This window comes from Dreissena polymorpha, chromosome 3, assembly GCF_020536995.1.
Source record: "Dreissena polymorpha isolate Duluth1 chromosome 3, UMN_Dpol_1.0, whole genome shotgun sequence".
NCBI classification, from domain to species: domain Eukaryota; kingdom Metazoa; phylum Mollusca; class Bivalvia; order Myida; family Dreissenidae; genus Dreissena; species Dreissena polymorpha.
Window position 1 is genome coordinate 2,238,268 of NC_068357.1, and position 13,973 is coordinate 2,252,240.

Below are 13,973 nucleotides of genomic sequence, written 5' to 3' on the forward strand. Positions count from 1 at the left end.
ATACTTTTGAATATTAAAGATATTATTACGTAAAATAAAACGCACATATAATGAATCGAGAGAGCGTTTTAAAATGCATTCCTTACGTGCAACATTCAGGTTATGGAAGCGATTGATGCAGTTTACGTGCAATCACATCAACTTTATCAGAAGTTTGAGATTATATCAAGGTCAAAATGTGTGCATATTCCATATGATGTCTGACATTGATGCAATGTAGTGTTACATGGTTAATATTCGCTGGATTCCAAGCTCAAACAATTCGTGGACTTCAATTCTAGGGTCTTCGGCTTCCATTTTTCAACACAATGGCAGCCATGGGTTTCTTGCACAGGTTAGACGCAAACGTGCGTGTTTGAATACAATGTACTTGCATGTGCGCATAAGAATACGCGAGGAGCCCGTTGTCATGAACGCTTATTATTATAAGTTTTAAATAGTAATAGAATGACCTTCTCCACGGAACACGAGTCTCTACAGGGTAAACTTATTAAAATTACATTTTTAATGATGCTACAGTTTTTACATCTGTATTATGGATATATTTTGAGATGTGATGGTTCAAAGTAAGATCTCAACTTTTATGTGATGGACATATGCCTTGCCTGTCATGAGCAACTATGGGAATAAAACATAACGTAATAAACAGTTTGTAATAAACCATATTATAAGGTTAATTTTATTAGTTACCTTGCGTATAATACATAACTAGTGTGAAAATTGTAACAACGCGTACATCTTCTGTTTCAACATCATATTGTCAAATTAGTCATCACATAAACACCAGTAGATAAACGCTATCAAATAACATTGTTACATGTAAAACTACAGTATTATTTCAAAAAGGGACAAAATTGTCACAAAACCAGGTTTTCATTGTGAACAAATAATCTGATAAAGGGAGACAACTCAAACTGAACTTTTGAAATGAACAAACAAAATTAACCCCTTTTGTAAGTTTGTTTCAAAATAAATCTATTTTTTGTTGTGGCGACCTTGACATTGGAGATATTGACGTGATTCTTTTGTGCGACACACCGTCCCATGATGGTGAACAAATGTGCCAAATGATTTTAAAATCTCACAATGAACAACAAAATTATGGCCTGGACAAGCTTGTTCCGCCCGCCCGCCAGCCGACATTCGCCAATCTAATAACCTGTTTTTTCCTTTGGAAAACCTGGTTAATAATAAATAGGTATTTTGTCTCAACATCGTTTTAACAACATGCATTATTTGTTTTATTCTTAATTAAAATATAAATGATATACACACCTATAAACTCATCCACTTATGGCAGAAAACAGTTTCCAAAATCATATTTGCAAAACAAAATTCATTTTTTAAAGGTATCATCACAGTAAAACATGACCATAATATACTGTTTCCCAACTTAATGTTGTTCCAAAAGCCAGAACAGTTCAGTCGAGAACAATAATGTCTATATCCATTGGTTCTTCTTTGGCCTTTGATCTACTCTCTGTTTTGCTCTCTGCTTCTTTAAGAGAGGCTTTCATTAACTCAGGTGAAGACAACATTGACAGCAGAATATTGGGCATGGGGGATGAGGCCCCAGACTTGCAGTCAGAAGTTGTGGGTTTCAACAGGGTAACATTCTTACTAATCACCTCCTGAGCTGGGGTTGAAGCTGTACTTACAGCAGAGGGCTTCTCCTTAGGGCTAGACAAGTTGGTTGCTGCTTTGACTAAGCCTGAAGGTTTCCCACAGGTAATTGATTTCTTACTAAGAGGAGAAAACATGTCCTTGATACTTTTCTGATCAGGTGGCACTGCAGCTTTCCCTGGGGTGGTTTCACTGGCGTCCGTCTTGGCACTCAATTCCATGACTTCAATCTTGGCTTCAACCTTGGTGTGAGCCTCTTTCACAGGTGCTGGACACATGGCCTGAATCTGAGCAAGCGACATCGGCTGAGCAAACTGTACAATCTTGGGAACTGAACTCAGTTTGGTGTTTGCCCCAGAGCCTGAGTCCTCAGCTTTAGGAGTGTTAGTCTTGTCCTGGGCCCACTTGGGTTCCTTCACACACACGTACTCCCAGGAGTTCGGCAGCTTCAGGCCCTCCATCCCGTACTGCTTCAGCACGTCTGCATGCACGTACCAGCACACCTTCTTGTGGTCAGGCCGTTTCTCCCGCACAGCTAAAGCTGGAATCTTAATATCCAGCTGTCTTTTTGATATACACACTGTAGAGAACTCTGGCTGATCCAGTTTACTGTCATTCAAGGCCTGGTCCGACTTTTCGTCCACTTCCATGCTTACGTCCATGTGTTTAGAGGAGTCTAGGTTGGTGTTCTGGTCAGGATTGGTCTTCTTGTTCCAGTAATGGAAGAACTCCTTGACCAGGTTCTTAATGCCCATGGGATTGCCATGGACCAGACGAATCAGGTCTGGCATCGCTGAATTAAACACAACAGTTTCCATTACTTGAACAGTTGAAAAATAAAGTGGACAGTAGAAACTAAATTATAAATGTAGAGCTACTTATTAAAATTAAAGTAGAAATCAGAAAAAACTTTTATTTAATAAGAGATGCACTTATTTAAAATACCAAGGAATTAGTATTGTTCTGTTCTGTAAAGAATGTATGACAAAAGCTGCAGTCATGTCGTTAATAAATGTGATGGTTGAAAAAATAATTGATATGCCCCTGTAACCTTTACCTTTAATCTCCATTTCACATTTTTTAAACGCTTAAGTATGTAGATTTAAAATATCAGTCTAAAGGATTGTGTATATTTTGTTTAAAAACAATTTTTGTTTAAAGCAAGAGATGTGTTTGTCAGAAACACAATGCCCCCTACTGGGCCGCATTGAAATAGGATTTCTATTGATAATTTGGCAGGTATAGAAATCATCTCCCTTTAAAGGTTATTACTTCCCTTGAATTTTGTCCAATCCAACGGGGTGGGGGGTGGGGTGGGGAGGGTCTCACAGTCAATTATGACCATGTCAGACATCACTGACAATCAAGGCCTGTGGTTTAAAGGAGATCAAAGCCAGATCATGTATCTATGGACATACCGGTAAGTCCACAGGTATGTAATGAAAATCAAAGAAATTAGAATTATATCATTTTAATAAAAAACTTTAAAAATCAATCATTTGGGTTATAAAAAATCAAAATAATAAATCTGTACAGTAACTGTGAAAAGAACTTCAATTCTTGGTAAGGAAATATATAATATGAGATTTATAATTATATAAATTATTGCCTTGAAAATAATTGTCTGTAACAAATCTCTATTTTTAGAAGCAAATAATTAAAAGCCACTACTGTGACTGTAGATTCACCACTCAAAATGTGAAACTCCATGAGATACACATGCATGCCAAATATATAAAGTGGCTATGTTCAATATTGAATAATTTTCTCCCTTTTAAAAGCTAATTACTTCCCTTAAATCTGTATTTTTACCGTAGACCGCAAAGAATGACCTTAACCTTTTACCACAATGTGTTTGTCAGAAACACAATGCCGCCTACTGCTCCGCTTTGATTTATTTAACAAAAATATATACCTGGGCAGGTCAGATAACTATGTCCATTTAAAGCTTATTACTTCCCTTGACTTTGTTTTTTCGACCGTAGACCTTGAAGGATGATGTTCACCTTGAAATTTTACCACTCAAAATGTGCAGTTCTATGAGATACACATGCATGCCAAATATCAAGGTGCTATCTTTAATATTTAAAAAGTTATGGTCACAGTTAAAGTTTTTTCGGACGGACGGACAGACTGACATACTGACTGACGGACAGTTCAACTGCTATATGCCACCCTACCGGGGGCATAAAAATACTGTTTAAATCATAGAGATGATTGACTAAGTAAGGACTACAAATCACAACTTGACAATCTTTGATAAACTGGAGATAAAATTGTCTCTCACTATGACTCCCCAATATTTACAAGGATTTTATCACTACTTGTATATACAAGAGAAGCTGAATATAGGTTCCGTTACAAGTGTGTATAGGCTTCTACACAATCACTAAATACATTAATTCATATTTACATATATGCCTTATCAGCATTATATTTTCAGTTTCAGCACCAACTTTAAAAAATAGTTTTCTATCCTTTATTATAAATTGATCAAGCTGACACAAGAAACGACGAATATTTTTTTTGTAATATGTTAAAATACTCCCCCGCAAAAATGGAAGGGCTAAGAGCTATTCACAATTCTGTGAGAAAAGCAATTCTGAATGGAACTCAGATTGACAATGGCATAACTCAAAATTTAAAACATTAAAACTAACCTTCTTCTGGGACTGCTTTCTTCTGAGGGTTTGACTTGGTCTTTTTCTCCTCAGTTTTATCCCCGTTTCCACCGGCTTCGCCACCGTTCCTTGCGATGGAGTAACTTGTCTCTATTGGGCATGACGTCAAACATATGGCCTGTAAGGAAGTGAACACAAGCTGTACATCTGCTTTGTATTCATGACTGGGGTGTGATATTGGTTAGCTGTACATTTGCTTTGTATTCATGACTGGGGTGTGATATTGGTTAGCTGTACATTTGCTTTGTATTCATGACTGGGGTGTGATATTGGTTAGCTGTACATTTGCTTTGTATTCATGACTGGGGTGTGATATTGGTTAGCTGTACATTTGCTTTGTATTCATGACTGGGGTGTGATATTGGTTAGCTGTACGTTTGCTTTGTATTCATGACTGGGGTGTGATATTGGTTAGCTGTACATTTGCTTTGTATTCATGACTGGGGTGTGATATTGGTTAGCTGTACATTTGCTTTGTATTCATGACTGGGGTGTGATATTGGTTATTGTGGGAAGATGATTACCCTACAACCTCTCAAGGTTCACAAAAGTCTTCACTTTTACATAGATTTTGATAATTAATAACCTTTTTGTATTTATATTTATTAAGTTTAAAGAAGCCATCTGAAGTGGATTACATAATACAACCTAAGGCATTGCAGGCCTTTACTGCCCTATGCCAGGGCTCCGAAATTGGTCCATATTCCCAATGCAAATCTGGTTGTTTTTTTCCCAATTGAAAAAAAAAAAATCCCAAATCCCCCCCCAATTTTTTAAAATATACAAGTTAACCTGATCCAGTGTAGTAAATATAAAAATATTGCATAATTAAATTATCAGTTGCCTTGAATTTGTTTTAAAAACAGTAAAATATGTTAAAATGATTATAAAGACTTTCCTTATTTTCCCCAAAATCCGGCGTTTTGCGCGATTTTTTTCCCCTCAAACAAGATGTGTTTGTGAAACACAATGTCCCCCTATATGTAGAGCTGCAACGATTCACCAACAGCTCGATTCGATTCGATTTCGATTTCAGACACTCCGATACCGATTTTTTCGATTCGATTCATCTTTAAACCTAGTTTTATCATATATTCACTCTTATGCCTCAAAATTAACATTTCTGTTCAAATGTGATTTCAATAAAACACATAAAAAAGAAAAGCAAATTAGGAATTTTAATATAAAAACTTCTGACTAGAAGATTGTGTGAATTACACAATAATATAAAAAATAAATATATAATCATAAGAACGTATCTGGAATCAGTTGAATGGTAGTACTATCACATAATACTTTTACCCAAAACCGCAATAAGCATGTCTGCCATTGTGACATGACAGCAGCACCTGTTACCTGTAGGACAAATCACATTCTCTGATAAACTTAACAAAATTCCAACAGAAATAGAACTACTTTTCTGGCTCGCGACTTCAGAAGTTGCACTTGTGCGACCTCTTAGTCTTGCTAAATCAACGTTATGTTTTTGTTTGACATGTTGCATTAGATTAGTGGTTAAGCCGGACTTTGCGTACGCCACATCCGTGAAGTACAGTTTACACTTTGCTTTATCGGTAGGGCTACCAAACCCAAAATACTGACACACTTAGGCGCATCTGATAATTTCAATTTGTCGGAAACAACTTGTTCAGCCATTTTGACGCTTTTTCCGAAAGTAGACCTTAACGCGCTTATTGATTGGATGACTAAAGTAATAAGCAACCAATTGCGCGGGTCCTAATTACAGGTAAACATAAAACCTTCACCTTCCCGTATCAATAGTCAGAATACAGCGTTCTTTACGTATTTATGTATATATGTATATATTTTAAAGAATCGAATCGAATTTGGTAGGTTTGGTATCGTAATCGAATCGAAGCATTTCGAATCGATTTTCGATGAATCGGATCGAATCGTTGCAGCTCTACCTATATGATGTTTGACCTTAAAGGATGACCTTGACCTTGTGAAGGATGACCTTGACCTTTCACCACTCAAAATGTGCAGCTCTATGAGATACACATGCATGCCAAATATCAAGTTGCTATCTTAAATATTGCAAAAGTATTTATAAAATAAGCGATTTGGGCCACATATATTTGACCTCTGACCTTGAAGGATGACCTTGACCTTTCACCACTCAAAATGTGCAGCTCCATGAGATACACATTCATGCCAAATATCAAGTTGCTATCTTAAATATTGCAAAAGTATTCATAAAATGAGTGATTTTGGCCACATATATTTGACCTCTTACCTTGAAGGATGACCTTGACCTTGACCTTTCACCACTCAAAATGTGCAGCTTCATGAGATACACATGCATGCCAAATACAAATTTTCTTAAGTAAAATTCATTTTAATTATTAAATACTTACCTGTTATCTCTAGCTTACCCCTTTCCAAGGGAGTTATTTCATCCGGAAAATATTCAAGCGCTGGGAATCGTCCACCTCTATAAGAATCCAAATCAGGTTAAACATAGTACAATGCAACCTAACAGGAAATCAAGAACCACAACTCATCTTTCCTTTACGCAAACATAAAAAGGCGATGAGCGGGGTGGGAGGTGGGACTTACCGATAACAGGTAAGTATTTAATAATTAAAATGAATTTTACTTAAGAAAATTTGTTTTAATATCATAAATACGTTACCTGTTATCTCTAGCTGATTTTGCAGCTGCGGCGGGAAGGTTCGCATATTTTTTCCCATCACAGCAAAACCCATATAGAGGGTTTACAGCCAGAGATAGTAGAATCAAGTCCTCTTATAATCTTTGTTAGTACAGTATAGTACTTAATTCTCGGATGGCACCAGTGTACTTACGCCATAGAAGAAACTACAGTTTGAGCCACTACAAGAGGACCCAACTTATACAAATTGTCTTGTTGGCACTCAAGAGAACGAAGATAAAAAGAGGAGAAGGTGGTCGGATTCCTCCAGAAAGCAGCTTGAAGCACTTCAGATAGTGGGGTCTGATTAATATAAGCCCACGAAGCCGAAAGAGCTCTTAATTCATGCGGTCTTATCTTAAACAGGGATAAATCCCTCGATGAAAGAGAAGAATAAGCTTTCCTTATAGTCGAGGCTATCCAACGAGAAATAGAAGCCGCAGACACATCGCCCCCCCCCTTTTAATGGAATGAAAAGTCTCTTGCGAGAACCTCGAATAGACTTTACCTTTTTAAGGTAGAACTTCAAAGCCCTGACCGGGCAAAGGAGTCTATCATCATCTTCATGTCCACAAGTTCTAGATAGACTTGGAACTTTGAAATGTTTGGAAGCCATTGAGGGGAGTTGATTTTTAGCAAGGAATCCTGACTGACACAACAATGTAACAGAACCATCAGAAGAGTCAAAACGAAGATGACTATCCTCGATAGAAAGAGCATGAATTTCACTTCTCCGTTTGGCTGAAGCCATAGTAAGAAGGAAAACGGTCTTCCATGTTAGGAATTGTAATGAAGCCTGATCAAGAGGTTCATAGGGAGCCTTAATAAGGGAACCAAGCACACAAGCTAAATCCCATTTAAGAGCAAGTGTACGAGATACAGGACGACTAAGTTCCATAGCTCGAACAAGTTCTGAAATAGCTGGATCAGCACAAACTTGTGAAGACTTAGTGAAAGCCAATGTATGCGAAATCATAGATCTGTATCCTTTGATGGAACTAAGAGAAAGTTTCTTATCATCAAAAAGATAAATGAGAAAATCCGCTATTCGTCTAGCAGAGGGATTGAGGGGATTAATTTTCCCTCGAAAACACCAATTGGAGAAGAGTTTCCAATGAGCATCATAGACTGCTCTGGTGGATTTTCTCCTTGCCGAAGCAACGAGGGTTGAAGCCCTGACAGAAAAACATTTCTTCTGCAAAGATTGCCTGATAACGGCCAGACGTGTAAGTGGAACATTTTTGGGTCCGCATGTAGTCTGCCGCTTTGAGACAGAAGATCTGACCTGTGAGAAAGATTCCTGGGATAATCGTACAGGAGACTGAGAAGATCGTTAAACCAAGATCTTCTGGGCCAACAAGGGGCAATCAGGAGTATCGTGCAAGAGCTCACCCTGATTTTCCCCAATATTTGGGGAATTAGAATGGGTGGGGGATAGGCGTAAGCGTCCAGTTGGTCCCATGCGAACGAAAGCGCGTCGATTGCCCACGCTGCTGGATCGTAAACTGGACTCACATACAGAGGAAGTCTGTGATTGTGTCTGGTTGCAAATAGATCGACCAGGGGATAACCGAACTTGAAAAAGATCTGGTTGGTCACTTCTTGATGAAGTGTCCACTCTGATGGAAGTAACTGGTGTTTGCGAGACAAACCATCCGCCAGGGCGTTGAGGCGACCTGGTATATATTTTGCCAGCAGATGAATGTTGAGTGTTTTGCAAAGAACAAGTAATTTTCTGGTTTCCAGATACAGGGATTGAGAATGTGTTTCCCCCTGTGCCTGGATGTAAGCCACCACAGATGTGTTGTCTGTTGACACCATCACACAAGAGTCTCGAAGATGTGATTGGAAATGAGATACAGCTAGAAATACTGCTCGCATTTCTAGATTGTTGATATGAAGGTGAGATTCCTGATGAGACCACAACCCTGAAATTATCAGACTGAGAGGTTCCAGGTGAGCACCCCACCCTTCCTTGCTCGCATCCGTTATTAGATATAATGACGGTTGCGGGGGAAGAAGGGGTACTCCTGCCAACAGAGTCTCCTCGTCTAGCCACCACTGAAGATGAGACCTTAAGGAGGGAAGGATTGAAATCTGTGTTAATAGATTGCCTGGAGACCATTTCCAACAAGCTGAGAGATAGTGCTGAAGAGGACGTAGGAAGAGACGTCCCAACTGCACAAAGTCTGCTACTGAGCTCAGGATACCGTTGAGAGAGAGGAATTCTTGAGCTGTTATATGAGATAGGGACAAAACCCAGTTGACCTTCATCAGAAGGTCTGATATACGTTGAATAGACACTCTTACCCGATTGATGTGGGTCAAGAAATTCATTCCCACAAACGTAAAGTCCTGTGAAGGAATGAGGTCTGATTTGTCTGCATTGAGAAGGAGCCCTAACGAGAGGAGCTCCTTCCAAGAGAATTCTAGGTTGTACAGAAGCAATTGACGATCGAGCTGGTGTAAGAGCCAGTCGTCGAAATACTAAAGAAGAATAATCCCGTGAACTCTGAGGTGTGATCCGACTGCCGACATTAGTTTGGTAAAAACTCGTGGGGCTGTCGCCAACCCGAAAGGCATAGACCGGAACTGGTAGACTTGGCCTTGAAAGGCGAATCGCAAGTACTTTCGGTAGTTGGGATGTATAGGAACATGGAAGTAAGCATCTTCCAGATCCAAAGACACCCCCCAGTGCAGGGGTTTGATGGATTCCCGTATGAAAGAAGGAGTCTCCATTTTGAAAGTTGGTTTGAGGAGATACATGTTGAACACTTTTAAATCTATTACTGGTCTCCAGGAACCATTTTTCTTTTGAACAAGAAAAAGACGACTGTAAAATCCTGGAGAATAAGGATCTTGAACCCTTTCTACCGCCTGTTTTTCCAAGAGCCCGAGAATGGACTCTGGAATATGTGGATGCCCAGATACCAGCTCTATAAGGACGCAAGAAAGTGGAGGCCTTTTTTCGAATTGAAAAGTCAGGCCTTTTGTCACAAGAGAATGAACCCATGCGTCTGAAGTAATTTGAAGCCATCGATTTGAGAAGTGGAAAAGTCTGGCCCCGACTGGTATTTCCGGCATCGGAGGTTGTGGCGGTAGAAAGGGAAGGGACCTAGGGCTGATAAGCAGGAGGTGCTCCCCTGCCGGTAGAAGGTTTGAAATTCCTCTGTCCCGGCTTGGGTTTGCCCTTTTTCCCAGAATCTTTATTAGAAGACTTGTGTGACAAAGAAGGTCTGTTATAGGAAGACTGCCTATTAGGACCTGACCGTGGATTAAAAGAAGGCTTTTTAGAGATAAGGTTATTTCTCTTAGCCGTCTTGAATGCTGGAACTGCTGGTGGCCTAGAAGCAGGATGCTTAAAGACCCCTTGGCGTTGTCCAGAGTTGTTTCTAGCTAAAGAAGCATGAAGTTGGTCATCCTTGTCAGCTGTGATTGCTTCTTGTATCCTTCCACCAAAAAGAAACCCTGATGTGAGAGGAGCTGTTCTGAGCGAGTTCATACCAGGTTCCAACAGAAAATCTTTAGGTAAAGAAGTAAGGATAAGATCTCTACGAATCCTTAGCATCTCGGACATTGAAGAAGCAGAAGTGTGAGATAAGGCCAGTGTGGTCCGTGAGAGATGAATTAACAAATCACGGAGTTCCTCCGGAACAGATTCCGACCAATCACACACCATTTGTAAAATTGTCGCTAGCATGAAATCAATTTGGTTAGTCAAACCTAATGATCTACGTTCCCTCATTTCCCAAGTTTCCAACATTGAAAACGGAACAGAAACTGTATTGGAACCACTTGGCATTACAAGAGATAGCTTGCTTATGTCCGGATCTGGAACCGGAAGTTTTGAAAAATCCAACCCGGATGTTGCATGTGGTACAGGAGGTTTGTAACTTTTACTACCTTCCTGGTGTTTTGGATCAGCTAGTTCCTTAGGAATTTTCCATGTTTCTCCTCGTTTTGGAATTGTCTTATTAGCTGATTCCAATGATTGAAGAACAGATAGAACAGTAGAACCAATGGGAAGTCGTGGGTCAGAACGAGCCGTCGACTTAATAACCCTGTTGGGATCAAATGTACGAAAAATTTGTTCTGTCACAGAAATCGTCGCATTTGAAGACAGTTCAGCAGGTCTTGGACAGTAATCTTCACCAAGAGTACGAAACATCAGTTCATAGATCTGACCAATCGGAGCTAAATATTAATCCGTCTCAACATTAGATTCTGCATCTGAATCAGCCTCACTCTCTACAACACCAGCGGTTTGTATAGAATCAGCAGGAACAGAAGTGAGAATATCTTGTACCGGATTGCAATTGTCTGGTAACAGCGAATGATGATCCCCGACGTCAGTAAACTGATAATGTAAACCGGAAGAAGGTAAATTATCAGCATTGACCGGTACAAAATGTCCCGCCGAATTCTGTATCCATAGTGTATCAGGATTCGCCAGGGTAGCTGTAGGGGGTATACGACTAGATACTGTAGATGATACCCGTGGTGTTGACACTGACGCCGTAGTAGTGAGATGAGCTCCTGAAGATGCAATACGTGTGGCAGTCAACATTGGAACCGACACATTTGGCATGGAAACATGCGATTCCATAACTGAACACGATGGTGAACGACTATACGTATGGTAAGTCCGATGCTGTCTACGTGAACGTTGCCGACGTCCTCGTTTCCTGCAATGTCGAGATCTGGATCGGCTGTGCTGTCGAGATGTGGATCGGCTGCGATGAGATCGAGATTTTTTGGAATACCGTCTCCATGAGTGACGACGTGATCGCTTATGAGCGCCGCGACGATGATAACTGCTCGACGAAGAAGAGCGTGTCCGATGTCCACTCCTTGATGAAGACGATGTATTCGACGACGAATCGGATGTAGAAGAATACGCCGATGATGAAGACCGAGTTCTTCTTGACCGGCGATTGGTGTTATCGGTGGCATGCCCAACTGATGACTGTTGACCGGTGACCGGACCGGTGATCAATGACCGGACCGGTGACCGGCCGGTCATATTATGACCGGTTACGTCACCGGACAAAGACCTTAGAATGGCGGCTGCCATGTGGTCTGACATTGATCCAGTCGTTCCATGATCAATGTCGCCGGTATGCATGGTGTGAGTCATAAGATCTGATGACGATCGACTGACAACAACACCATCTTGCCCGGTACCCAGTTACTTGACAAAACCGCTGGTCATCCTTGACCAGTGGAGTCACCGGGTAATCAACGTCAGATGGAGGTTCGTTGCGTTTGCGGCTGATCGACGTCCTCCGGCGACCTGCTTTTGTCCATACGTCGTAAGCCCACAAATCGCAAACCGCACATTTGTTATTAAATGTGCAACCGGTACATGCCAAGCAAGTATCGTGGGAATCCCACCTTGCTTTGATATGACCACAAGAACCTCTATCCTGTAAGTTCATTCTGAAATAAAAGAAACAGAAAGAACCTACAAAAGACAAATTAATGATTATAAATTCAAATAAAAAGTTAAACCACAAAATGGAAACACAAAGAACGCTGTCCAATTGACCTCAATTACTTATTGGGGAATAGGCACGAATTCCTCGTGGTTCACGTGCTCATGACGTCATGTACATGAGCGACGATGCAAACAAAGAAACCCAGCAAAAGCAGAAATATGACAATTTCTGCAACAAAAAGTATAGAAATATAAACCGAATGATACAAATAAAAGATAAATAAACTTTATCCTTTTAAACTCCGCCAAAAACACAGTGAAAAGAACACATTAGTCCTGAGCCTAAAATAGGCGTGCACATGGTTTTATCCGGAAAGGAAAGATGAGTTGTGGTTCTTGATTTCCTGTTAGGTTGCATTGTACTATGTTTAACCTGATTTGGATTCTTATAGAGGTGGACGATTCCCAGCGCTTGAATATTTTCCGGATGAAATAACTCCCTTGGAAAGGGGTAAGCTAGAGATAACAGGTAACGTATTTATGATATTAAAATGAAGTTGCTATCTTCAATATAGCAAAAGTTATTGCAAAATGTTAAAGTTGGCGCAAACAGACAAACAGACCAACGGACCAACAGACAGGGCAAAAACAATATGTCCCCCACTACTATAGTGGGGGACATAAAAAGGCCAGGCCCTTTCCCCAAAATCAGATTTAAAACCCTGCACTTATCACACATGTTCATAATATTTTGTAATATTTTAATTAAATGTTATCAAAATAGTCGTTATTTACCAGGTAACAGCTTCTTTGAAATATAAGAAACACTATTTACATGCGATTATTATTCCCAATTGAGCCAGTTTTGCGATGAATTTTTTCCCCAAAATGGGATTTTTCACAATGCGAAATTCCCAAAATTCCAGTGTGGCGTTTTCCAAAAATGGAGCGGAAAAGGCCTGCGTTGAAGGTCTTTAAACCACGTTAAAAAAACAACCTATTTTGGTTATAAGACTTAGACAAGGAATAATAAATTCAAACAAAAATTAATATAAGCTTTGTTCTGAGAAAACTTGGCTTAATTCATGTGCGTTAAGTTTTGTCTCAGATTTCCCTTAATGAGCCTTAAATAACCATAATCACTGACCTTGAACTTGAGGAGTATCTGTAGCTGCTGTGCTGCGATGGTGGTGGTGGAGTCCTGCCAGTGACAGCCGATGGCGAGCATCTTGAGGGGCTTGGCCTGCCGTCTCAGCTCGCTCTCCCAGGCTGCCTGACGTACACGCTGTAGGTCCTGCTTGCTCCGTGTGTCCACCTGCTCAGGGAACAAGGACACTACATAGAATCACCAAGTCAATTCATTATTTCTTTTATGTGGATTTTTGCTTTAAAACACTACTTGTGTTGACATACCAGCAGTCAGTTGAACTACCCATCCTCTCACTACTTGTGTTGACATACCAGCAGTAAGTTGAACTACCCATCCTCTCACTAGTTGTGTTGACATACCAGCAGTCAGTTGAACTACCCATCCTCTCACTACTTGTGTTGACATACC

At 40.1% G+C, this 13,973-nt stretch overlaps 1 protein-coding gene across 1 annotated transcript in view; it reads right to left on the reverse strand.

Annotated features, from left to right (window-relative positions):
- Nucleotides 1-649: 649 nt before the first annotated feature.
- The window catches only part of LOC127872741 (chromatin assembly factor 1 subunit A-A-like), a 40,538-nt gene continuing 27,214 nt past the window's right edge, over nt 650-13,973 (reverse strand). The window contains exons 13-15 of the mRNA XM_052416110.1: nt 13,563-13,730; nt 4,284-4,422; nt 650-2,416 (exon numbers count right to left, since the gene is read on the reverse strand). Of these exons, the coding sequence (XP_052272070.1) occupies nt 1,422-2,416; nt 4,284-4,422; nt 13,563-13,730 (1,302 nt within the window). The 3' untranslated portion in view covers nt 650-1,421. The remainder of the gene's footprint in view (nt 2,417-4,283; nt 4,423-13,562; nt 13,731-13,973) is intronic.